At 49.6% G+C, this 24917-nt stretch overlaps 10 protein-coding genes across 10 annotated transcripts, besides 8 other annotated features; 5 read left to right on the plus strand and 5 right to left on the minus strand.

Moving 5' to 3' along the window:
- Positions 1-231: 231 nt before the first annotated feature.
- FPSE_01500 (uncharacterized protein) lies at positions 232-1556 on the minus strand (the record flags this gene model as incomplete). The annotated part of the gene is made up of 2 exons (XM_009254620.1): positions 232-738; positions 789-1556. 2 exons carry the CDS (start codon positions 1554-1556, stop codon positions 232-234), a joined length of 1275 nt encoding a protein of 424 aa, XP_009252895.1.
- Positions 1557-2792: 1236 nt separating this feature from the next.
- FPSE_01501 (uncharacterized protein) lies at positions 2793-3833 on the minus strand (the record flags this gene model as incomplete). Its single annotated transcript, XM_009254621.1, has 3 exons — positions 2793-3382; positions 3432-3649; positions 3712-3833. 3 exons carry the CDS (start codon positions 3831-3833, stop codon positions 2793-2795), a joined length of 930 nt encoding a protein of 309 aa, XP_009252896.1.
- Positions 3834-4728: 895 nt separating this feature from the next.
- FPSE_01502 (uncharacterized protein) lies at positions 4729-5651 on the minus strand (the record flags this gene model as incomplete). Its single annotated transcript, XM_009254622.1, has 4 exons — positions 4729-4862; positions 4924-5004; positions 5070-5472; positions 5631-5651. The coding sequence occupies 4 exons, from the start codon at positions 5649-5651 to the stop codon at positions 4729-4731; spliced, it is 639 nt and encodes a 212-aa protein (XP_009252897.1).
- A 2021-nt stretch (positions 5652-7672) lies between these two features.
- FPSE_01503 (uncharacterized protein) lies at positions 7673-11628 on the plus strand (the record flags this gene model as incomplete). The annotated part of the gene is made up of 2 exons (XM_009254623.1): positions 7673-9398; positions 9446-11628. 2 exons carry the CDS (start codon positions 7673-7675, stop codon positions 11626-11628), a joined length of 3909 nt encoding a protein of 1302 aa, XP_009252898.1.
- An 821-nt stretch (positions 11629-12449) lies between these two features.
- On the minus strand, positions 12450-13637 carry FPSE_01504 (uncharacterized protein; the record flags this gene model as incomplete). Its single annotated transcript, XM_009254624.1, has 2 exons — positions 12450-13235; positions 13284-13637. The coding sequence occupies 2 exons, from the start codon at positions 13635-13637 to the stop codon at positions 12450-12452; spliced, it is 1140 nt and encodes a 379-aa protein (XP_009252899.1).
- Positions 13638-14517: 880 nt separating this feature from the next.
- Positions 14518-14550: a microsatellite.
- A 16-nt stretch (positions 14551-14566) lies between these two features.
- Positions 14567-14591: a microsatellite.
- A 777-nt stretch (positions 14592-15368) lies between these two features.
- On the plus strand, positions 15369-16639 carry FPSE_01505 (uncharacterized protein; the record flags this gene model as incomplete). The annotated part of the gene is made up of 3 exons (XM_009254625.1): positions 15369-16194; positions 16245-16351; positions 16409-16639. The coding sequence occupies 3 exons, from the start codon at positions 15369-15371 to the stop codon at positions 16637-16639; spliced, it is 1164 nt and encodes a 387-aa protein (XP_009252900.1).
- Positions 15729-15778: a microsatellite.
- Positions 15941-16145: a microsatellite.
- An 869-nt stretch (positions 16640-17508) lies between the features above and the next one.
- Positions 17509-17542: a microsatellite.
- A 169-nt stretch (positions 17543-17711) lies between these two features.
- On the plus strand, positions 17712-18134 carry FPSE_01506 (uncharacterized protein; the record flags this gene model as incomplete). Its single annotated transcript, XM_009254626.1, has 1 exon — positions 17712-18134. The coding sequence occupies one exon, from the start codon at positions 17712-17714 to the stop codon at positions 18132-18134; it is 423 nt and encodes a 140-aa protein (XP_009252901.1).
- A 539-nt stretch (positions 18135-18673) lies between these two features.
- On the plus strand, positions 18674-18796 carry FPSE_01507 (uncharacterized protein; the record flags this gene model as incomplete). Its single annotated transcript, XM_009254627.1, has 1 exon — positions 18674-18796. One exon carries the CDS (start codon positions 18674-18676, stop codon positions 18794-18796), a length of 123 nt encoding a protein of 40 aa, XP_009252902.1.
- A 348-nt stretch (positions 18797-19144) lies between these two features.
- On the minus strand, positions 19145-19944 carry FPSE_01508 (uncharacterized protein; the record flags this gene model as incomplete). The annotated part of the gene is made up of 4 exons (XM_009254628.1): positions 19145-19339; positions 19495-19569; positions 19708-19737; positions 19933-19944. 4 exons carry the CDS (start codon positions 19942-19944, stop codon positions 19145-19147), a joined length of 312 nt encoding a protein of 103 aa, XP_009252903.1.
- Positions 19945-20882: 938 nt separating this feature from the next.
- FPSE_01509 (uncharacterized protein) lies at positions 20883-24747 on the plus strand (the record flags this gene model as incomplete). Its single annotated transcript, XM_009254629.1, has 5 exons — positions 20883-20957; positions 21017-21088; positions 21155-21253; positions 21328-23116; positions 23174-24747. The coding sequence occupies 5 exons, from the start codon at positions 20883-20885 to the stop codon at positions 24745-24747; spliced, it is 3609 nt and encodes a 1202-aa protein (XP_009252904.1).
- Positions 21152-21175: a microsatellite.
- Positions 23275-23337: a microsatellite.
- A 150-nt stretch (positions 24748-24897) lies between the features above and the next one.
- Positions 24898-24917: a repeat region.

Below are 24917 nucleotides of genomic sequence, written 5' to 3' on the forward strand. Positions count from 1 at the left end.
TGATAAGGGATGAAAACATAGCACAGCCTTCTAAGCTTGACTATCTCTGCATCTAGGCGGCGTCAGGGTATCAGACAAATTGACCACTGGGAGCATAAGAGATAAAATTATTAGGGCAGCTTATGCCACTTAGACTATTATTTTTATACCCTAAGACTTAGGAGGCCAACTTTCTGCTACCTATTAGTCTAGGCGGTTGCTGAAGTTGTATCCTTACCCATTTGACGAAGCTTAAGCAAATGATACCATGTATCTACCTTCAACCCAAGGATGTCGCTGAATATCATCCAGGTGTGATCCATCATCTCCTCGGGGCGAGTAGTGAGACCATGATCGCAACATCCGGGCTCCTCCTGGTAGCGTTCCGTCCGGGCTGGCATCGCTCCCAAACTTTGCACGCTCTGCATCACGTTCATCATCCCAGTCCAGTATACCTCCTAATCCGTCCAAAGGCAGAGTCGGCATATTCAATGACCACTGTCTCTCATCCAAGACACATTGGGTGGATACAGAGATGGATTCTTGATCAAAACTGAGGTTCGGTTGCAGAGAACGAGCTTCTGTGATAAGGCGTTTCCGCGGGTAGCTGTAGATGTTCTCGAACAAATGCATAAGGTCCTTAGGGCCAAGTTTGCAGTACGTCTTTACAATCCGGCCCCATCGACTCTGGTCTCGCCAGCCTCTCGCAAGTGAGTCGGGTCGGTCAACAACATCATACAGATAAGAGTCGCATCCCTCCTGTGATTAACGTCAGTATATGCTGCAGGATCGTGTTTCTATAAACTTACATATTCATCTTGGCCAGGGTCAAGCCGAGGACAGAGATAGTGTAAGACAACATCTTTCATAGTTTCGACTAAGTCCATGAGCTCTACGAGCTCACTTGTGGAATACAATCGAAGTTGACTGAGTCGCACATCATCCACACCTGGTTCGGGAAGACCGACACGGGGGCGAGGAAACTCCCCGTGAAAGTAGAAGCCATAGAGCCACCACCGATACATGGCCCTTCGAAATCTCTCTGCTTCGTGCTCTCGAAGGTGTCGACAGTTCTCAGGTTCATGATACCATCTCATCTGCGGAAACCTAGCTTGCCACTTCAAAACGAGTGAGCAGTAGCCAAGAAGCGGCTTCAAGTCATTCTCTGTCAGAACAACCGTTTTGAGAGGCTGGTTTTGGGGTATAGTAGGCTTCCCAGGCTTATCGAGAGTGATAAACCCGTTCAAAGCATCATCCACCACGACGGGTTTGCGTGGGGCTAGGACTGTTCCAGAGTCTCCGAGGAACCGCTTGAATATGACTTTGCGCGGCGCATACAGGCCACTGCGACAGTCCAGGTCTTCGATTGAGGCTGTATAGATTTGAAGAAGTTCGTCAAAAGGACTGAACTCCCGAATAAGAACAGGGAGTAGTATTGAAGACTTTTTCTTGCTAAATAGTTCATGAAATGTGCTGTGGGTAGCGCAGAGGTTAAAAACGCCATCCAAGTCCAGCTGCTGGTATATATCCAGGAGGATTTCGTTAGGAAGCTCGGTGAGTGAGGGAGTTTCTGACATCTTGAACGCCATTTCCCTGGACGGCAGGCGAGTTGCTAAAAAATAGGGACTTGAAGCCATATAGACGAAATCATTAGTCCACTCTTAGGCCATACATACACTAAGAGTGATCTAATATTTATGTCAGCCACTAAATTAGTACTGGTTTTATTACAACCCACCCACCTGGACGGTAACAGAAAAGTAAGTCTCTAAGCTTTAGAGTACAGATATAGATGATCTACGAGTCTGCTCTCAGGTGGCATAAACTGACTCGCTGATTTCGTCCTTTCCGCTTTGGCAGCTAAACCTTCTGACCCTGATGATCCACGGGTGTAGTATATGGTTGAATTGATGTCTTGTGATGAAGTTTTTTTTGTGTGTGTTTGAGATGATATTTCGAAAGTTGAAAGAGAGCCAGAAATGAGGAGACAGTTATCCCAATAGTATAAACAAGGATGATGTCTCGTCTATAATGGTGCCTATACAGCAACTTAATAGTGAAGCAAATGAAACGATCTGACGTCTACTAATAATTGGTCAGAATATAGGTAACGAGGCAACTAGCGATACAGCGAATAACTGACCTGATAGGCTTCGCATTATATTGATTGGGGGAGGGGCATCTGGGCACAGACTATATATTTGGTGGTTCTTCAAGAAATCGACTTGAGGGGATCTTTTGAGGCGGATCTCCAGCTTGCAATTGAATCCGATGAATACTGAAATAAGAGCGGTTTGACTCTATGTAGCTTCGCGGGACTTCACGGTTGAGTCACTCGAAGCGTCAATGATACGGGGCTTATTGTCCAGCCACCCCAGCGTTGGGGCTTGTGACAACAGTACGGATGCACTCAGGCATCAACTTATGAATTGATGAATATCTCATGGCTGTGTTGAAAAACAAAGCTCATCTGCATATTGACCAGAGCATTGAGATAGAAGGATGAGATGTTAAGGGGGTCTAGTACATATATATAATACTGGTGAGGCAGGTCGCGTAGTACAGATAGGAAACACCCGGACTTTCTCCGAGCGGGTTAATTGATAATGCGATCCACCAGGTACATTGCATCAAGAATAGAAGGGAAGAGATGTTAGGATAGAATCGACGGTCTGATTGATGTAAGTAAACTGAATTGTAAATTCTTTTGGCAAATAGCAGCGCAGTATGACCTATAACTCCAACACCCCGTCCCGGTGTTTACAGACCCAATGGAACAAGCCAGTAAATATTATCGACAGGTATCAAATAGTCTAGGCAAACAGCATCTTGGTGTCCAGCTCGCTCTTAGCAGGACGCTGGCCACCAGCAGATCGCAATCCCAGATCGCCCTTCCTGACCCGTCTCTCGACCTGTTGCTCGGTGCGGGCGTTGTGTCGTGAAGCCTTCGTCCTTCGGAGGTCAGCGCGAACCTGGTTAGGTGACACGAACTCCTTGTTCTCGTAAATGATGGGACCGCCGAAAGAGCCCTCTTGGATCACAATGGGTGTGAGGACGAATCGGGGACCAATCTCGACAAGGTTGATATCGGTGTCTGGCTTTCCGGATCGAGACTTGGACTTGGACTCTTCGTCTTCTTCCTCTCCCTCCTTCGCTGCCGCCTCGACCTCGTTGACCTGGTAGTTGCGAACCCAGATCTTACCATCGACGAAGCTGAATCCCATAACGTGATCGATAAAGGGCTTGGATTTTCTGGCACCCTGGGGGACTCCAAAGGTGTGAAGGAAGAGCTCCTTGATCAGTCGCAAATGGGGCTGGTTATCAAAAGCGCCGTCGAAGGAGAGTACGGGTCGCGAGCCCTTGAGGCAGTTGCCGGTGAAGTGAAGTTCCTCCATTGTGTGCACTGTTCTTTGTTAGCGGCTGATAATTGTTGTCTTGCGCTTGTCCCTTACAGTTCTGGAGGTGAAACTTGATGGTAGGACCATTGGGAACCTTGCTAAGCCAGACGTAGAGATCCTTTCCCTTCCTTGCCTCGAAAAACAAGACGTTGTTGCAGTTGTAAAGCTCGGCAAGCTCGTTCAGTTCGTAAAGCTTGGTCTTGGAGTCGAACTTTGCGTCCTTTCGGCTGTGAGGGAGCATCGACGCAATATCATTAAGAAGATGTCGGTGTCTATACGGCAATCGCAGTGTCAGTGGGATGCGCTTCAGATCCGCAATCTGTAGGATCCTTACCGGTAAGTGACACCTCTGGAGGAAAGGATCAAAACCCGCTGCTTGTTCTTCTTGATGCCATTGCTGGGGGCTTCAGCCTTGGGAGCGCTGGTCTTGGAGATAGACTTGTATACGGCAGCCATTTTGAATGCTTTTCGACTTTGCGATTGCTGTTGGTTGTCGAAAAAAGCTGTCGTAGACCTGGTGATGTTTTACTGGATAAGGCTTTGCGACGCGGCGGGCAATTTTCCAAAAAAAAAATTGGTCGGCCAAGATTCGATAAGGACCCAGAGCCGGCGATAAGAGAAAGTGGGGGTGTATGGGGTGGGGCCGCGACACCGCCCAAATCCAGTCCGGGCAGTCCTGGATCCTTGACAAAAGTCGAAACAAAACCTAGCCAGGGGGGATTTGGAAGGATATGCAGCAGCACACGTGCACTCGGCAAGATGGAAGCACTCTCAAAGCTTGCGGTTATAGATTAAGAATGCTATGTAGATCTACATGGCAGAAGCGAATTTTGAGAATCACATATACACTCTATTAAACAGCAAGGACCAATGTCTATATTGACCAGCATGTGACAAGATTGCCCCGCTGTTGACACAAGATGGACCCTGAGAACGAGCCAAGCACTAACAGATCAATCCATTCGATGTTGAACCGCGAGCTCGCATCCGACCTGATCAGCATGACGTGGAGGCGTTAAGAGATGGTGGCGTCTGACTCGGACAGGGCCAAGAGTGTTGCTGTGTCGTGCAGCCAGGGCGAACATTATAAAGAATTCATTCAGCTACGTTAAGATGACCATATCGCAGCGATCGTTGGACGCATCAACCCCAAGACAACCATCATGACAAGAAAATAAGAACAAAGGAAAGCCGAAGTAACCGCGCCTCCTGATATCAAAAAAAGACGTATCACGATTCCTCGCCTCCTCCACTCTCGTTTGGCGAGGAGCATTTTCGGGGACAAACGAGACGCCAGGTATCCCAAACCCCCAGAGCCCTATATCAGTCTGCAAACGGTTCCGCAAAGAATTTAACAGCACTTTCCACCCTTTGCAGCATCGTCGTCGGCGGGCTTGCTGAGCGAAATGTTGGTGCCCGCGCCTATGGTGGCCTGGGCGCTATCGCCGCTGTCGAGGGCCTTGCTGGAAACAATGCGATAAATTTCTGGGTCAATTGTTAGTTTTCGAGTAGAGGTACCATCAGGGAAAGGCTAGAAGTAACGAACCAGTCAAAATGTTCTGGAATGCAAGTTCGACATTGCTGGCATCGAGGGCGGACGTCTCGATAAAGGACAGGTGGTTCTCGCCTACACATGTGTCAATTAAACCGTCTCCCCTTTATTTTGTCAAATTTGTTCCAGGTGATGCCTACTAGCAAAAGACTTGGCCTCCTCGGTGGGAACAGCTCTCAGGTGTCGCAAATCGCTCTTGTTTCCGACCAGCATGATGACAATGTTGGCATCAGCGTGATCTCGCAGCTCCTTGAGCCATCGTGTGACGTTCTCGTAGGTCTGGTGCTTGCTGATATCGTAGACGAGGAGAGCGCCGACGGCACCTCGATAGTAAGCGGAAGTAATGGCGCGGTATCGCTCTTGTCCAGCGGTATCCCAGATCTGGGCCTTGATCGTCTTGGAGTCGACCTGGATTGATCTAGTGGCGAACTCGACGCCGATGGTCGACTTGGAGTCGAGGTTGAACTCGTTACGGGTGAATCGACTGAGAAGGTTGGACTTTCCGACACCAGAGTCTCCGATCAAGACAACTGTAGGTTCACGCTGTCAGCAACAAGCAATCGCAAGCTTCGGGCCAGGCATAGGCTGGCAAGGTAGGAATGACGGCACCTTTGAAGAGGAACTGCAAAGGGGCCCACTGGTCAGCAACTGGCGGGACATAAGGGCTACCTAGGTAAGGCAGGGAGGGAGGCGAGACGTACATCATACTCGTCGTTGGCCATGGCTGCGGTATTGTAGCTTGAGATGGGATTTGATTCGGGTCGAGTTCGAGGATGGAGGTGATGAAGGTGAAAGTGAGTGCGCTACGAGAAAGACAAGTCGACGTCGTTGAGGTGTGGGATGTGGAGAGGGAGAGAATGCGCGGCTCTGGCGATAGGCGGTTGTTTGTACCTTTACCTCCAATCCCCGTGCCGAGGGGTAAAAGCCTGGAAGACCAGCCAGCCAGCTAGCCAGCCCAGTGCTGTTGTGCCTCTGCCTCTGTTTAGGGGGGGTAGGGGGGCCCGATCAAGCACCGGCTCTTTGTTAGTGGAGTGGAGGTCAGTATTAGGAGGTCGGTACCCAGCAGTGGCACCCACTAAGGCCAGATAGCTAATCTAATGCTGCGAACAGGACTACGAGGTTCCAATATTATTAAATTCGAGGGAATGCAACCTGTCCATAAAAACGGCTGCCTGTGCTTTGCTCGGTTCCTGATTTAAAGCTAGGGTGGCTTTGGAAAAGTTCTAAGGCAACGACAAAGAGAAGTTCCAAGTCATGGGTACAAAACTATTAAGTCAGCAACCGAATCCGGACATGTGCTAAAATAAAAGGTGTCGACTATCTAATAGGTAGTGATGGCATGATGTATTTGAAAGCTGCATCCATTGATTGTGCTTTGTCTGGGCTGGCTAGGCATGTCTCTGAGAGCTGATCACTGACCGCTTGCAGCTACTTACCTACCCAGGCCAGACATCCATCCATCTGCTTTTGCTTGGTTGCATTAGCATATCATAATGTTCTGCTCTTAATGCACATGCTCAGGGCCACATACGCACGTCCTGTACCTCTTTCTGACCAACGCAACTCTCTGATAGAGTCACAATCGCTTAATAGCCAACTGCATCATCTCAACCAACCATGGATATCATGATATTGACAAGGTAGGTACTTTGTTGAGATTGAGCATGCTGTAAATTTGTGATTAGGCGAGCTTTTTTCTTTCACATGCACGTAAACGGGTCTTGAAATCATTGGAACAAAATAGTGTCGGGGGCGCCCAAACCGTTTACACGGATCCTCGTTTTTCATTTATTCCATTAGTGCTCTGTAGTTGATAATGGATTATACGCCAGTAAGAATGTTCCAAAGCTTAAAAATGCAAGGATGACGGCGTTGATATTTTAGGCATAGGTTAGTTCAGCCTCTGAAGATTACTACAACAAGAAACCTGACTGTTTATGGCTTGAGAGTGAATGCAGAATAATCTTGAACGTCAATTTGGACTTGTCCATGTTGATTAAACTAATCATATCTTATATCTCCTCTGCTATCAACTGCAAGAAAGCCGTGGAGGTCCTTTGCGGTTGGGCCCTAGGAGGTGTGAAATAACAATTGTTTGTGTCAGAGGTCCGTCCAATATTTGCGTTCAGGTATTTGAGCAAACTGGCCAAAAGCTGCACAACAACACAGTATGATTCAATTAATTGCACGAAACCTATGGCCTGAGTGTCACAGGAAGTGGATACGTAAGGGGACTTCATATTGCTTGTCGTTCATTACAGAACAACAGGTGTTAAATAATGCCAAACCGTACCTAGGGTAGGTACTATAGGCAACATCGACCATTCACGTTGGCGTCACTCACGTGCTTTCGCGGATAGCCACTTTCGTTTCCGCCAAACACGCGCCAAACAGACCAGAATCTACTAGTGGATATCAAGACCGCGGATTTCGTTGATCGGAAATTCACCATTCCATACTGCTTCTAATTACGAGAGAGAATAATACTATTTGAGCCGGACATTGAAGAGAAAAAAAAGAGCCTACCGTGATTCACTGCCCTCACTGTCGCTCACTGTCGCTCTAAATATCGTCCCTGACTACTGAGTGAGCATCCTCAGATCCTCCACATCCCATCACAGCTAACACCATTACAGGCGATTGACAAAATAGCTGGACCGATTGTGGCTCGCCAGGCGGGTGCACACCTGGGGATCATCTTCCATGTCGTGTGCGTTTGTCGTACGAAATCAATCATCCAGCTATGGAAGAGTTACCATTTGACGATGATATCGTCATGAAGGATTCTGACGACGAATCCATAGCGTCAACAATCAACACCGAACATGATTCGGAGGAGCCATTCAACGTCTCTGCTGTTCTAGCGGCATGGGAAGTTGAAGGGAGTTTACGGTACCTGATTGAGTGGGAAGGCTATGATTTGTCCGAAGCCACCTGGGAACCCCGAGAGAATCTGAACGACATAATCATCGAGGAGTGGGAGGAAACAAAGGCACAGCCAGGTTATGACCTTTATCAAAAAATCCGAGAGTGGAAGAAAGCCTGGAAGGCTTCTTACGCCGAAAAGCGCGCCCGCCACGACAAGAGAAACCGACGACGAATACTTCGAGGAGAGAAGCCCCATTCATTCCAGTACATGAGCGGGTCATTGGAATGGGTCAACCGATTTCCAGATAGACCGGACGTCAGTGCCTCTGCAGTATCAAGTCCATCCGTTGCAGACGGCGATTCGGATGCTGGAGTGGGACAACCTCTTCGCCCCTTGTCTGAAAAACGGAAACTCTCAGGCGCCAACCTAAGCGAAGATCGCTCGCCTAGTACCAGCCGTCGTAACAGTACATTATCTGCCTCCAAGTTTCCCCTTGCTCGGGTAGATTCCACCGCTTCATCGACCAGTCACAGTCATACGCAAGTGGCACGGGAACGTCCAAACGACGGCTATCCGGCAAATAAGCCGTTGACTAAAAAACCAGCACCAAAGAGCAATATTCTTGCAAAATTCGGTCGCCCTGCATTGACGAAACGTACCGACGCTGGAACAGGCAGGGGGCAACTAACAGCTCGCAAGACTCAAACCACGCAAGCCTTTACTGGTAATGTATTTGCGGGAGGAAAAGAAAGAAAACGGCGCACGACTCTTGCCGAAGCTGCAAAAGACCCAACGAAAACACCCAAATTTTTCAACTATCATCAAAAAAGGCTTGTCGAAAAGGCAGGCCGCGATCGAGACAGTGCCGCCCCACTAATGATGCCCTCCAACCTCATTTCCTTGAACCCAGCAGAGCGGAATGTAGAGGCACCGAACATCCCAAATCTTGGAGCCAGTACAAACGATAGCCCAGCAGGCGATAGCGTCAAACGTGCTCGCCAACATGCCAGTTCACCTCAAGCCCCCGGTCAGAAGTCACAGACCAAGCCCAAGAACTCTATTAGCTGGGGGACGGTCGAAAAGATAACTTTCCAAGAACGGACAGGGTCTGACAGGGAACGTAGTCTCTTCTTGCGTGAGGATACTGTTCCTCTGGAGGCTCCATGGGTTGTGAAAGAAGAATGGGATATTGATACACTGCCTGCCGAAGACCCTTCTCCAGCCCCAACGAGTCAGCCAAAGGCCTCCACGACTCAGCCAAAAGTACTGAACGATCGGACTTGTGGGAACGATTATGTTGATCAACGGGATGCAAATCCTTCGAATAGAACGATCAGCATAGACGTACAATTTGGTCCAGGCACCCGGGAAATCATACCAGTGATCTTCCAGAGACGTGAGCCTCAGAACGAACTATCTTGGCCTGCGATATTTGAGAATATGCCCACATTGATATTCTCACACACTTGCATGGCTCAGGATTTCCTGTCCCAGGAGAACTTCCTGGTTGCCGACAAGTTGGGCAATGGCCTGGTGGTAAGCGATGATGGCGGAACTGGTCTGGATGCTGTTGCAAACTGGCTTCGGGTCAGATCACTAGGTGCTCTCCTATACCGACATGATTTATGCATACTTGTACATATGCAGTCGCAAGCACAAGCACAAGCACAAGCGCACAAGCACAAGCACAAGCACAGGCCCAGACGGCCGTAACTGTCGAACCCCCTTCACTACAGTACTATCTATTTCGACCAGCTCCTCACTTTACCACCCGCTCGCTCGCTCCAGTCATACTCCCAGAGGGCCTCGATACTGGAAAGCTACTGCCAAAAATGACATCGACGGTCTTTGATCGCATGCTAGGGTTTCGGTATGAGCAGCTATTGACAGAGGAAGCCCTCGCGAAGCCCCCTGGCAAGCACATGTTCTTTCTTGCGTTTCCAGGGAACACCGCACAAGACGCTCAGTTTCTGGACAGATGGCTCCGAAACTGTAATCCTAAGTGTAGGATCTTTTATTCATCCATCCCTGGAGATTGGCAGAAATTTCTGCGGCTAGAGCATGGGGTGGCCATCATCCACGAGGAAGCGATTTGGTCTATTCGTTTGTTTCCCCACGTCAACAAATTGCTCTACCCATCGAGCAAGTTCAATTTTGTACTCTTTTCGAAATCTCTGCAACCTTCACCCTTATATCCCTCACTCGCGCAGCCATGTAGAGCCGGAGACGTGACATTGCAGCCTCTCGGTGGACAGAGAAGGGCCGCGATACTGGTCACACCTAGCTTTATCATTTCACAGCCACAACAAATTTGGAATTTCTTCAAGTGGTTTTATAAGGCCTGGAAGAATGCTCGTAGTCACTTTTCACTTGTCATTTGCGCTGACTTTGATGGCTGGCTTCTCGAGATAGCTGCCGAGAAAGAGAAGGCCTGGTCACGTTTGACCAACCGGCTTCGGGATGACCAAAAAGAACGGGTTACTAAAGAAGTTGAAGCGCTATACAAGGTCAAAGAATGCGTTCGAAATCTTCAAGACATGTCAAGTGAAGAGCAGCCCGGAATCATCCTGGGTCCAGAATTGATCGACAGGAATGACGAGCAGAGTCTGGTCAATTGGTTCGGTTGGTGGTCTGTCATGAATCTGGATCGATACCGGAGGTTCACCGTTATTGGATCCAGCACGACGGATGTTGGGAGACTTACATACTGCACCACCAGACCTGATTTTATTACTTCCAGCTCGTCACAAGACGTCGAGCGAACCGAAGCACTGCTATTGTCCATACAACATGAATCAGAAGCCCAACATAGATTCCAGATGGTTCCTGATGACACTAGTGTGTCGTTGGAAAACTATTTGAACAGGTTATCTGATCGAAATCAGAAACAATACAATTTGGCAATTTACACACGGCCTGTTGGCTACTGGGACGAAGCGACGTCCGGCGTGCATCCCGACGACTTTGGAACTTACAGCGACTGCATTCAACAGTTCAAAGATAAGATAGCACGCCGTACTGCTAAGACCATTGTGGTACTGTGTTACACGGTGGCGGAGAAGTCGAGTCATGGTGGAGCACTGAGAGATGTCGGAAGAAAGCGACGGCCTTGGTTTGTTGTATACAGGCCCATGAACCTCCAAATGCTCCATTGGAAGGAGGCAGAGCTTATCATCTGGGACCCTCTTGCAAAGAAAGCATTTCACGATGATACAGACATGTATGAGGGGGATCTCATCGAAGCACAGCGGATAATAATACAAAGACTTCGTAGAGAGCACGACATGTTGCCGCTCAACCGCATCTGGATCGGAGGGTGGGATACTGACCGGCCATCCTCGGTCGACCCTCTTGATACCACACTCCAAACTTTGGAGAGGTTGTTGCTGGATTGGAGGAATAACGTTCCCATACCGGTGCCCGCCATGTGGAACAAGGGGTGGAAATGGGTTCAGAGAGGACATGCTCCTTTCCAGCCGCGAACACGGTCTCCTTCTCCGGAACCAATGGACGTCGATACTGCACCGGAAGAGACTGACACCAACACGGCAGATGAAGTGTCAAAAATAGTATTTGACCCTCCTCGAGCGATGAAGCCGAATGGGAAAATGACCTGCAAAAACAGGTTCTTTCAGTCTTGCATGTATGAAAAGGTTCGTGGGGCTCCGAAAGGCGCTTTGGAGTACCGGTTTGAACCAACAATGCAATGGTACAAGCGCCAGTTTGAGGAAGGCAGTGGGTTCGAGCACATAAATTTTATGACGTGGGAGGAGGTCTTTGCAAAGTACAAGATCGAGAACCCTAAGGAGGTTCGACGTGATGTCAGATGAGACACGATGGTTGGAGTCACAGGATTGTGTGTTTGATACCAGGATGAATGCGCATGGGTATATTGGCTGGGTCATGTACGAAGATATATTTGAGACGTCTCCGTTAGGATTCACCTAAAGAGAGATGCATTACAGGTATTAGGAAGCTTTGCTACATGCATTGACTACTGGGTAGCAGAAAAATTGACCCCTATTAGGGTATAAAAATAAGTAGCCTAAAGAGTATAGTCTAAGCTGCATAAGATGACCTAATAATTTCATCCCTTATGCTTTTAACGGACATTTCTTCTGGAACCCTAAGGATTGATAAATTTAACAGTCATTTAGGCAAAGCCGGGCAGCAAGGAGAGTGATATGAGCGGAGTGTTTGGAAGTTCCTTCCGGCTTTGCATCTCTATGCTGAGCCTAATGTCATTTACGCTATTATTATAGACCGGCAATTGGCGCGATATGAAACGTAAGGCAGCTATTGGCTATTTCTGGACCTATATCCTACTGCAGTTTTGGGAAAAAGTCGTCGTGAAAGTACCTATATAAATAGGGCAAGATGCAGATTTTAATGTACCTTTTCTAGCACCCTTCTCTCTGGAGCCTGTAGGCGACGGATTCAGAGGCCCTCCGCAGAGATAGCCCCCGGCAGGGCCTCTGGAGGGTATGAATAAAATTCCCTCTATGAAGATCGAAGAAAATAGCCTCTTTGAAGGAGATAGCCTCTCTTTGAAGAAAATAGCCTCTCTTTGAGACCTAGAAGGAAGAGATGAAGGAAGAAAAAAGAGGCCTTTGCCTTGCTTACGCCGACTTGGTCGGCGTTAACTTGTAACTCATCGCGCTGAAGTAGGGAAGTTTCTCGTGCTGAGCAAGACACCCTTGACACGTCGGATGCTATCCCTTACCTTGCGAATCTCATCGTCAGGCTCAGGCTTGCGCGAGCGGCCATACAGGTCATAGCCATTGCTCTGCTCAGGGTAGGAAGTATAGGTCAAGGTGTCGAGATCATCCCGCAATACGTCGACAGCACTTTTAATCTTATCCATTCCCTCGCTCTGAGAACGATACTCGTCCTTTAATCCAGAAAGAGTCTTATTGAGACTAGCAATCTGGTTAGTGTTGTGCCTGGCAGGCGACTCGCGACCGGCAGAGCCTTTCAGGGCTGTCACAGAGCTTATGGGGAATGTGGTCTGCGTGCCCATGTCTCGATGGAACATCTCTGTAGGGTCTTCCGCATCGCTCTCCTCCTCAGCCGTGGCGACAGGCTTCTTTGGTGGGACCTCGGAGACAGTCTTTTCGAGCTTTGCAACCAGCGCGTCGAGTTTCTTGGAGGTTAGGTCGTGGAACTCTATACGGGCTTCGGCCTGGCTGTCAACCATGGGCCGGATGACATAGCGACTTGTGCCGTAGACAAGAGTAGAGAGGCCGGTCACGGCATAGAGGGCGTTGAAAAGACGCTCTTTCGTGACAAGAGGAGGAGGACGGGGAGCTTTGGCGAGGAATTCGGGGTATGTTACGATTGGAGGGCGGTCGGGTGTTGGTTGGGACGCTGATGATGGGGGAAGAGTTTCGGTAGGTGTTGGCGCATTGGAGCTGGTCGCTTCTGAGCTGGTGGATGGCTATGGCTGTTAGTACTTGAGATTGCATCAATTCGAACAGGCACATACCTCGTTTTGTGTCGTGGTGTCGTCTGGGCCTAGAAGCGCCTGTATTTCTGCGTCGTGGATTCCTTTTGACTTTAGGAACTCAACCTTTTTCTCATAAGGCGCGTCGCGCACAGCATCGCTCTCGAGGAAGCGTCGCGCAACTTCGAGTTTTTCTTGATCGTCTGGTTGATCGTCTGGCGTGTTTTCTGGTTGCGCTGTCTCGTCCGCTGTAGCACCGGCTGCCGGCGCATCGACTTCTGATGTTGATGCGCTCGTGGACGGCGTTGACACCGGCTCGGTTGTTTGACTATCGGTTTCGTCTGACTGCGCCTTCTGCCAGCTTGGGATAGTGGGATTGGAATCCGAGTCGCTCATCTTGAATAAATTCGCACGAGTGAGTAGAAACGGCTGAAAGTCGAACAAGGTTGGGGGATATTGGGATTAAGTTGAGAGGGAAGGCGGTTTATCGACGCCGTCTCCGAGGTGCAGACACATGCCTCGGTACTCCTACCGATAAACGGTGGAGCAGGCGACTACTGTCTGGGTCCGGGGTTGTTGTGGGGAGACAACACACCTTGGGCTCGGATCGGGAACGGTCATGGTCCGTTTATTACTGTGACCCATAGCGGAAGTTAGACGGTCAGTCGGACCAACTCGATAGTTAACGGTAGCATGGCTCGAACGCGCATTCACTTGAGAACATCAATTCCAGACAATATCTCAAAAGACAACCGCCTATAACTCCCAAAAACCCGGTTGAACGTCTAGAATCCTCATCAAAGAAGGCCAGCACCAAGGATCGTCCCTGTAGCTCCATCAAAAACGCTGGAGACGCGCGATCAAGCCTCTGCGCCAGAAACTCTGCGCCATCGTCTCCTATCCTATCAGCCAATCTCAACGCGCGCCGGACAATCCGATCACCAGAACTGTCAGTGGTCATATCAACAGCGTGTAACGGCGCTCGTCCTACGAGACTTATCCTGACCATCACAGTTGACGGGACTTCAGTGTCCGCCAGCTAACGAACTGGGGAGCTCTTTTGCCTTTGCGATAAGGATTGCGCTCGCTCTTTCTCAGAGGAAAAGCGATAAACGGAAGCGAATTTGCAAACTTTTGCTTTTTAAGCAGCAATTGAGAAGAACAAACGTTATTAAAGCCCGTGTGACAGAGGCAATCGACCTCTTTGTAAGATGTGAGTTGTGTAGGATTTCCTTTTAGTTTTGTCTCCCCTTGTTTGTTTGATTGCATCATTTAGCACACCACAGCACAGCACAACAGAACACAACACCATTATCATCATCTCTAGCCCAGCCCAGCCCAGCCCAGCCCCGACTTTACTCATCACATTCATTTGCATACAAACGTCTCCCCTTTCGCCTACTTCCCCTTTTATATAGGTAGCTTGGCGGCTGTGACTATTATTTCTTGTTTGGTTCTGGACCGATGATCGCTAGATAGCCACGTGCATCTAGTCTGTTCGGTCGTACGAATCCCTGATTCACAAGCGAGAGGTCTCACGTATAGGATCTGTCCTGTCTGCCCGCCTTAACTATTTGTAGGCAATCAGCCCAAAGTTGGCGGCTTGACTTTCGCTTGGCATGACATATCATAAGCCAGGTTAGGTTAATTGGTCGTCTACCGATGACTTCAGCCTTGCATCCTGCAACTCCTCCCCTTATGCTGTCTGTCGCCAATGAAGGGTCGTAAAGTCGATTGCCTGCCACGAACAAAACATCCATCCATTCAACTTTAAACACGGCAGTTGCCACCAATATCAGCGCTGCACTTGCCCTTGCCCATCTTTGTCTTGCCGCGACCGTGTCTTGACCTACCAATCATTTCCTCCAACCCCAACGACTTGAGCTTATTTCATTCAGCCTTGTCGCCAAAAGACCTTGTTCAAACTTACCTCTCCAATCACTTTACCTTGCTGTGTGACAGCTCACACATTTTCGCTTCACTTCATTCACTTGCGTTCATTCGTTCCGGAAGACTGGGATCCTCGGCATTTTCTTTTGACACACCAACAACACAACCCTCATTCCTCGACTCTTCAACCTTTCACTCCGTACTTATCCTCAGTCGCGAGCGCGACCATCTGATATCATGAGCACTCGTCCGCGTCGCTCGGCCGCCGCCAAGGCGAATGAAACCATTTCTGTTCATGCCAGATTGGCTGACTCTCCAGAAAGAAGTGAAAGAAGCATGTCTTCACGACGATCCGGTCGCGCCTCAGGCGTGTCTGTCTCAAGAGATGACCATTCCTCACCAGGAGGTGACCGCCATTTGAGTTTGACCGTGAAGCTTCCATCCAACAAATTGCGACAAGCCACACGAGGGGATCGTGGCTTTGAGGGTGGCGAGATTGTGTCAGGAAAACGGAACCGGGGAGCTAAGAAGAGCTACGTTGTTGACTCAAGTCCTGACGAAGACGAGGAGGAAGAGGAAGAAGCCGAAATCGAGGTGGAGGAAGATGATGATGATGACATGGATGTTGATGCTGAAGGTGATGTTGAAATGGACTTGGCTCCCCCAACCATCACTGTATCCAAACCAGCCCGATCAAAGCCAGCACCAAGGATAGCAGCCACCAAGATCATCCAGGATGATGACGATGACGATGACGACGAGCTCAGTGATCCGGATAGCGATATGGGCGATGAGACCATGGGCTTTGGCGACGAGACTATGGCCGACGATGGCGACGAGGACGCCGAAGGGGAAGAAATTGAGGTTGCTGGCCCAGAAGTTGACGAGGACGAGGATGAGGACGAGGATGAGGAAGACGACGAGGGTGAAGGAGGTGAGGATGACGACGACGAAGACGACGATGGCAATCCAGACGAGTCCATCGACCTCACAAAGATGACAAAGCGTCAACGAGCTCGTTTCGAAGATGAGAAAGAGCACCAGTATATGAAGCTGTCCGACGGTAAGGAAGTCGACGATCTGTACGGGGACAAAACTGATCACTATTTACAGAGGTTCAAGCCAAGAAGGTTTTCACAGCTGAAGAGCTGTCTATGCGCCGTCAAGAAATGGCCCGTCGTCGACGTAACTTGAGTGAAAAGCGAAACGAGGAAGTCAAGGTACAACCAACTTGTGCTGCAAGAGAAACGAGAGTGAAAGCTGACATTGCTCTATAGATGGAAACTATCAACAAGTTGCTCAAGAAACAGGCCCCCAAGGTCAATCGCAAAGCTGCCGGTGCTTCAGGTGAAGAATCGAACAGACCAGATCCTGTTTTCATTCGATGGGTCAGCAACAAGAGCGGCGTGCGGGTAGCAGTGACTGAAGAGATGCTTGATAGCCCGGCTGGTCAGGTTTTTGGTCCTCCAAAACTTCAGCCCGGCAAAATGGTACAAGAGGTCGCCTGAGCACTGGAGGAGAAGAGCTAGTGATGGCGATTTTCATGTTACTAAATATAGCAATCATTAAAGGTTGGAAGATTCTGCTTTACTGATCGGTTTCTGGGATTGGGGATGCCTTGGGTGTGGAAAAGAAATCAAACGGGCTCCGAGGTGTTTTTGTTTGCCTTGCTGTTTACTGTACTCACAATAGATAATGCTGCTTCTGCGAATTTTGGAAAAGTCTATAAACCCACACGATAATATGTGATCACATACGCCAGAAAAAGGATCTTATCATCGCTGTTTGCATGTATAGAATCTTGAAACTATTCCAACACCTGCATTCGTGTTTATGAGAGAGACGTTCCATTCTACGAACTCGCAGGTAGTATCTTTCATCGTCTCGGTACGTAGGTAGGATATATCTGGATCTCAGATATGATAATAGGTGCCTGTCTACTACCTGGTAGATTTCATTTTTAGTAGGCACCTTATTCAGATCGTTTTTGGCACCTTCCGCTATATTTAAAACGGGGGCCTCCTATGCAGCCTCGACTGTGAATCACTCAGCTGTAAATTATTCGACTGTGAATCACTGAACTCTTTAAACCAAAACATTTAAAAACCTCCCACCTTTATCACCACAGCATCGAGATCTACAAGTTTCATTCCTGCATCCTATCTATATTCAAAGATTATCTTCCATTTTCTTCCACTCGCGTTGCTGTCGAACTCGCTCTCCTGCCGGGTCCTCAAAGGGCCGGCGGAGCCCCCCGAATGGTATGAATTGAATTCCCTCTGAAGAACGAAGAAATCCACCAGAAGGAAGAAAGGGCTTATAAGGAATAGGCCTAGAAGGAAGGAAGAGGCAAAGGAAGAAGATGAGGAGGAGGACCCCCTCCTTCCCTCCTTCCCTCCTCCCCTCCCCCCTCACTTTCGTGACTTGATTTTGAATAACCAAGCTCCGAGTTTGGACGAGAGCAGCGCGAGCGCAAGCGTGAGCCCTGGTGAAACCCCAATGAGGGTATTGCCGCCACCGAGGCTGGCGAAGGACAGGAGAACGGGCAACTCACTGTTCCCCTGCTCGAAAACAACGCTCATGAGTCCATCGCCGCCACCGAGGCTGGCGAAGTACCGGAGAACCGATACAACCCCCAAGGAAAACATAAAAGCCAGCACCTCTGGTATCGGTATTTTCACGAGCTTGCAGAGGAACAGGCCCAATGTCCTCAACTACCTTGGTGCTGTCAGGCTTTACCAGTGTGGAGCGAATCTGCCGCCCTTGGCCAAGACCAGGCTTGAAGCGTGGCTAACTATGGGCATCCCCCCTGGTGAAGCAACCGAAGACCAGCAACGAGAGCTCGACAGACGCAACACTCTCGTAAATGAGTGGAGGGCAGCGGCCGCAATGCTTGGGATTAACCACCGAGATCACCCAGTCATCCCTCAATCAAGAATCAACATGGATCTGATGTTTGTCGAGACTGGCATCACGCAAAGCCGCAACCAGAGGTCAAACTAAGACCAAGGTATATATCCCCTTTACTCGTTTATTTTTCGAGTCTGAAACTAACTTAAAAATAGAATTTTGGGGACAAAGGACATCGTAAATGAATGGGAATCAATCTGCGAACTGAAGAATTTTGGGGCCAAAGGACATCATATTATAATGACACAGCTATCGGATCCTGTATAGCGATAGAGTCCTCTAGAGAATTAAGGCACCATAAGCAAATGATCCTAGACATAGACACTGACGATATGCTCAAGGAGAATGGCAATGGGCTAACATTTATGCTATCTACTAGTGAAGACTCCCAGCGAAGAGCAAACTGCTCCCAATGAGGCTAATGCCGCCTTTGACAGGAACGACACAAGGAGGGGAAGCAGGCGTATATCGCTGACCAGGAAGAGGAAGAGTCTTCTAGGTCAAGCTATACCACTTCCATCCCTTCCAAATCGTCTATAAAAAGCCCCCTTTCTTTTCTCTTCTTCTTTCATCCTTCATCCTTTATCTCACATCTTCTTTCTTCCCCCATCTTATATCATTCAACCACCAATATGTCGGACCGAGGCTCAACCACTAATATGTTGGACGGAGGTTCCGAGATGGACTTCATCGACCTAACTGATAGCGATATTCATTTAGAGTTGGACAATGGGACACTTAGCCGCTGGAGATAACTTTTATGCTTGATAAGCATAATGGTAGGAATAAGGACGGGGATAGGATCATCCGGAATCAGATAATAAGACACCTCCCCTACTGGAGTTACCTCTCGTGCTTGATAAGTATGGCGAAGGGATTATCCAGAGTCGGATGATGAGACACCTCCTCTACTGGCGTTAACTTTCATGCTTGATGAGCATGGCGGTGGCGATGGCGGACTGAGGCTCTGATATGGACTTTATTGACCTTACTGATAATGATAATCATCCAGAGTCAGACGATAAGATACCCCCTGAGTGATTTACAGTCGAGTAATTCATAGTCGATCCTAGCTAAAGCTTATGGGCCAACTCTTCTGCTACCTAGGTACCGGGACGATGAAACATGCCACCAGCTGGGCTATCAAGCATCTCTTCACACTTGGAGCGTTGGGGTCCTTCTTGGCGTGCTTGGTTCTGACGACGAAGTCGGCATAGGCAAGGCAAAGCCTCCTCCTCTTCTTCTTCATTTGCCTCGTCCTTGTAAGCTTCTTCTTCCTTCTGGGGGATTTCTTCGTTCTTCAGAGGAATTTAATTTCATAGCATCAAGGCACCCCAAGCAAGTAATCCTAGACATAGACACCGACGATATGCTCGAGGAGAATGACGACGATGACAATTAGGAAGACATCGAAGACAATGATGAAGTTGACCAGCCCACCCTTATCCCTTACTTTTGCATAGGGGCTGCTGTGTAGTTGACTGACCAAAGAGGCCACCACCCGGTATGGATGGCTCCGTCGCCATGCCTATTAAGCATGAGAGTTAACTCTAGCGGGGGAGGTATCTTATCGTCCGACTCTGGATAATTGTTATTACCACTTCAGACTTCTGTGGACCATCCCATCGTTGTCGATACCAATGATAAAGAACCACAAGAAGCACACCTCGGCACGCTTTGCTGGAGCAGCTATAGACTTTTCCAAAATCGCAGCAGTACCCTCAAATGTACAATATCCTCAGGGTATCAGAAGAATTGACCACTGGAAGCCTAAGAAACTAAACTAGTAGATCAACTTATGACCCTTAGATGAGGCTTCTTATACAATACTTATTTTTGTGGCCCAAGACTTAGGAGGCCAAATTTTCTGCTACCATTTTCTGCTACCCACAAGAATGCACATGTCGTTTGCTGTTGATTACTCGATTAATTGATCTTTATGCATAGTCTTTAACCCCACTGCCAGTTGAGAGCCGCCAAGACAGGAGTTCGCAGCTGCAGTTTGCTGAACAATGGGGCCAGGGCATTCGACCCCTTACCCCTTCGAGAAACAATATCGATACCTCAACACCACGGAGAGACAATACTTCCAGAGTGTGTGATTCACGGACAAAGCCATGATGAATAGAATGCCATAGAGACAATAAATGTAGTGATAGAGTAATATTTTTTGTACTATATAGTTGCATCTCAACCTTGCAACCCCTTTCCAACCAACTTTCATCAACACCATGCCCCCCAGCCTCGGAATATCTCATTTCAAAACTTCCCAATATGTCTCATCAGCTTGAGCTTCGCGAGTATACATCTCGAGGGGATCGAGTGTGCCTTTGCCCGCAGCGATGGCGGGGGCGAACCAGATTTGAGAGTCTCTGCGTTTGCCGGCCGTCTGCCAGCTGCCAGCCAGCTGCCAGACCAGAAAATCACCAACGAACTTCAATTAAACCTGCATCGAGGACCGGCCGCACCAAACCCTTGGGCCCGCGCTGGTTCAAAAGAATCTCCTCCCACAATTCCTCTGCTCTTCTCCTCTTCTCGCCATCATCATCAGATTACTGTTTCGCACAACGCACATTGCAACAATTATCTGATATCACTATCATCAACACTTCTTTCTCATCTCCTTGTCAATCAGAGTTTCTATCTTACTTGAATTCTGTTTCTTCTTTCTGAAAGAATAGCAGTTTCTAGTTCATCGAGACTTTGAACGCCTTTGAGACGAAAACCAGCTCTCTTTGCAGCACACATTTCTCAGCTTCTAGCTATTATCACTCTTCGCTACTCGCTACAAGATCACTTAAACGTATCTTTACAAGCCAGCTAGCAATTAAGATCAGCATTATGTCTGGTATTCCTCCTCCCAATATGGCTGGATCAGCCCGGGCAACTCCTCAGCAGATGGCTGCTACCCTCCAAGTAAGTCTATCATCCGATTTCAGGGAACAGGATGAAAACATACTAACATTTCGTCTCAGCATCCTACTACTTCTATGGATCAGCTTGGAAACTTTCCTACCTACAACGGGCACAGTGTTTCCTGGGGAAATGTAAGTTCTCAGCATTTTTCGCTCTCAAATAACCGCATTTCACTGACATCTCCTCTCCTGCTACAGCAGCAGCAGCAGCAGCAGCAGAACAACCAGGACGCTGTCTATGCCTCTTACAACGCCCCGCGATTCGCCAACCAGCAGCAGCACTATGCTCACAGTCAGGTAAGTTCTTCACATTTTCCATCATCTCCTAATGATGGTTTTTCTCTCTTTCGCTCACTAACACTTTCTTGCAGCAGAATGGCATGGCTATGTCTCACGCCTCGCAGGCGCAGCAGATGATGGCCAACTCTTCTTCTGCCTCCCAGAATGGCATGGCTATGTCTGGCGCTCATCAGCCTCAGCAGGCGATGAGCAACTCTTCTTTTGCCCCCCAGAATGTCAACGGCATGTCTGGCACTTCTCAGGGCCAGCAGATGATGGCCAACTCTTCTTCTGCTCCCCAGAATGCCAACACGGCTTCTACTCCTCTGGTTGTTAGCTCCCAGATGTTCCGCCTGCCCACCCAGAGGCCTTCCGCTACCCCCGCGATGGCCAACTCTGGTGCTGTGAACGGTTCTCTGAACCAGAACTCCATGGGCAGCGCTCAACATTTCACTGGAAACGCTCAGCCTTTCATGGGCAACAACCAAGGTCAGTATGCCCAGGCTTCTTATGGCCACGTTCAGAACCACATGGCGATGAACAACATGCACATGGCTCAGAACGGCTTTGGCGGTATGCAGACTTCCTTCATGGGTAACGGCCAAGCCTCTTCTATGGGTAATGCTCAATCTTTCCACCCTATGGCCAACGTTCATCCCAACTTCATGGGAAACCCTCAGGCCCAGTTCAACAACGGCTTCATGCCAGGTAGTGCTCCGAACCCAATGATGAACCATGATCAGTCTCAGGCTCAGTTCATGGCCAACATGCAAGCTCTTCGCATGGGCGCTGGTCAGGGTGCCGCCCACAACATGCCCGGAAACTTCCAGAGCATGCCATCGGTCTCCATGAGCAATGTGCAGTCCTATGGCCACATGAACGCCCAAGATGCTCAAGGCTTTCAGCCGCAGACTCCCTCATCAGGTCTCAACGCTGCTGCCGCTTCCTTTGCTCCCACTCAGGGCGATGTTGCTTCACAGCAGCAGTCATCTGTCCAGACCGCCGTACCCTTCTCGTCTCAGACGGGCCTTCATGAGACTCCTCAGATGGCTCAGATGGCTCAGATGGGTATGCAGGGCAATGCTCAGACCCAGCATGCTACTCCACAGGCCAAGCAGAAGGCTACTACCAAGCGTAGTCCTGCCGCCCAGCCTAATAGCACCACGCCCAAGCGTCGTAACAAGCCTGTCAACGACACGTTCATGCAGAAAGCCAACAACAAGATGAGGTCGTGTACTCCTGCCATGTGTGATCCTGCCATGGGCAAGTTGGTTCGTCGTGTGAGTGATATTGCCACAGGCGATACACTTCCACAAGACATCGAGGTCGTCAGTATGGCCTGCCGAAAGCAACCAGAGCATCCCGTCGTTGGCTACCTCACCAACCCTGAGGACTATCCGATCACTCCCCCACAGACCTCTCCTGCAGAGCAAGCTGCCACTCCACAGGACTCTCTTACGGAGCAGCTGATCCAACAACACCCCATCACTCCTCCCCAGAGTTCCCCTGCCGAGCAGCTTACCCAACAGTCTGCCCAACAACCCCTTCAGCTTCCGGTTCCTTCTCGAGCGCCCTCTGTTGGCGAGCTCTCCTCCCTGTTCGTGTCTGAGGAGCACACCTCTCCTTCTACCCAAGCTCAGCTGAATGCAGTTGACAGCCATGTCGCTGCCTCTGTAATAGAAGAGAGTGTTCGACAGAGTATTGAAGTCGACAAACCACTCAAGTTGACCAAGCGTGAGAAGGAGCTTCGCAGAGCTGAGGCAGCGGGCGAGATTGTCCCTCCCAGCGCACGTCGCATTGTTCGCCTCGAACGAGATGATCCCAGGCTACAGCACGATGCAGATGGTAGTCCCATACAGCCTCCTCCAACCCCGTATACTGGTAAGTATTCCTCTGCTTTCCCTCGAGTGACCACCGATGCTAACCATTTCATCCAAGTCTTCTATGTGCCGCCTATTGGCGAGTTGTCTCCTGATGTCATTAGCAGACAAACGATTGAATTTATCATGAGTCATATGACTGATAAAGCATCTGGAAACAAGCCCAAGGCCAAGGTTAAGACCAAGGACAAGCCTAAACCCAAACCCAAGTCCAAGTCCAAGGCCACCACCAAGGCTGTTAACCAGAAGAACGCCGACGGAAAGCTCACCACTTATCCATCCGACACGATCACTGTCAAGAAGCGACGCAATGCAACAACAGCCGCTACTACCGCCGATGCTTCTCAGGCTGGTGCTACTGACACTGCCACCCTCACCGGTGCTGCCCCTCTTGACAACAACAACAACATCAACGAACATGTTGGCTTCCCCGAGTCCAGTCTAGACGACTTTCCTCTCTCTGATCATGCGTTCAGCAACAACAATGGAGTCGTTGCTCAACCCAACACTGTCTTCACTGCTCCTCGACCCAACACTGTTTTCACGGCTCCTCAACCCAACACTGTCTTCACTGCTCCTCAACCCGACGCTGTTTTCGTTGCTCCTGAGCCCAGTACTTTCGTCACTGCTCCTCAGCCCAACACTGCTTTCGCTGCTCCTGCCTCTGCACCTAGCTTCCCCGAAAGCCAGCATCAGACTGCAGCCGAAGTTGGTGATGTTTCCGAGTCATCCACTGTCAATGATCTCAACCTTGCCCAGTTCAGCACTGCCCAAGATGCTCCCACGGACTATGGATACGGTCCTCAGTTCACTTCTGAACCTACCCCTGAGCCTACCAACACTGCCATGCCCGTTGTCGACACACTAGTTGATCCTGCCCTGGCTGAACCTACCACAGTTCAACAGAACCAGCAAATGCGCAACGTCTCTGATGGTTTGTCTCAAGGTGCCACTGAGCAGTCGTCCACCGACGGACCGTCTCTCGAAGACCAGATTCTGGCCCAGACACTGACAGCCTTCCTTGAGAGTGGCGAGAGCGAACCCAACGACGCGGCACTGTTTACTGCACCTGAGTCTTCTACAGCCAGCCAAGTCTCTGTCGTGACTGAACCTTCAGTTGAGAGCCACCCCAACGTGTGCGAGACCTCCGAGTCAGACCTCGTCAACGAAAACTCCTCCGACAAGCCCACCGACTCCCCTTCTGACTTGGAAGCTGCTCCCTCTGACACTGCCGTGATCTTGCCTGAGACTGAGTCTTCTCTTGATGACCACATCAGCGTGTGCGAATCACCCGATTCAGACCTGTTCTCTCTCTTCAACGAAATCCCCTCAGACGAACCCAGCGACATCCCCTCCGCCTTAGCCGATGGTCCCTCTGCCCCGACCGATGTTCCCTCCGTTCTGACCGATGACATCTTTGACGATGCCTTTTTCTTTCCTGACGGTGAGCCTGCGGAGGAATTCTCATACATGGCCTTCTTGGATGAACCGCTTCCAGGTCTGTTCAACACCGATCCTACGGATCCGGTGACCGGCGCCCACAAGCGCAAGGCGGGTGAGGACGGTGGTGCTGAGCCAAACAAGAAGGCTCGCACCATTGCTCCCGCCACACTCCTCGCACTTCCTCAGTGAGTGCGAGGAGCGCCATGGGGGCGCCGGTGCAGAGAAGGGCACCAGTTTTGAGATGAGATGAAGGAAGGGAGGGGGTGGTGTTCACAAAGGAACACGAGAGGAATGGGGAGGGGGGAGTCGCCAGCAAATAGGCGGCGTACTGTAGATAGGAAAAAAAAAAAAAAAAAAAA

The sequence above is a fragment of the Fusarium pseudograminearum genome, chromosome 2, assembly GCF_000303195.2.
Source record: "Fusarium pseudograminearum CS3096 chromosome 2, whole genome shotgun sequence".
Taxonomy (NCBI): domain Eukaryota; kingdom Fungi; phylum Ascomycota; class Sordariomycetes; order Hypocreales; family Nectriaceae; genus Fusarium; species Fusarium pseudograminearum.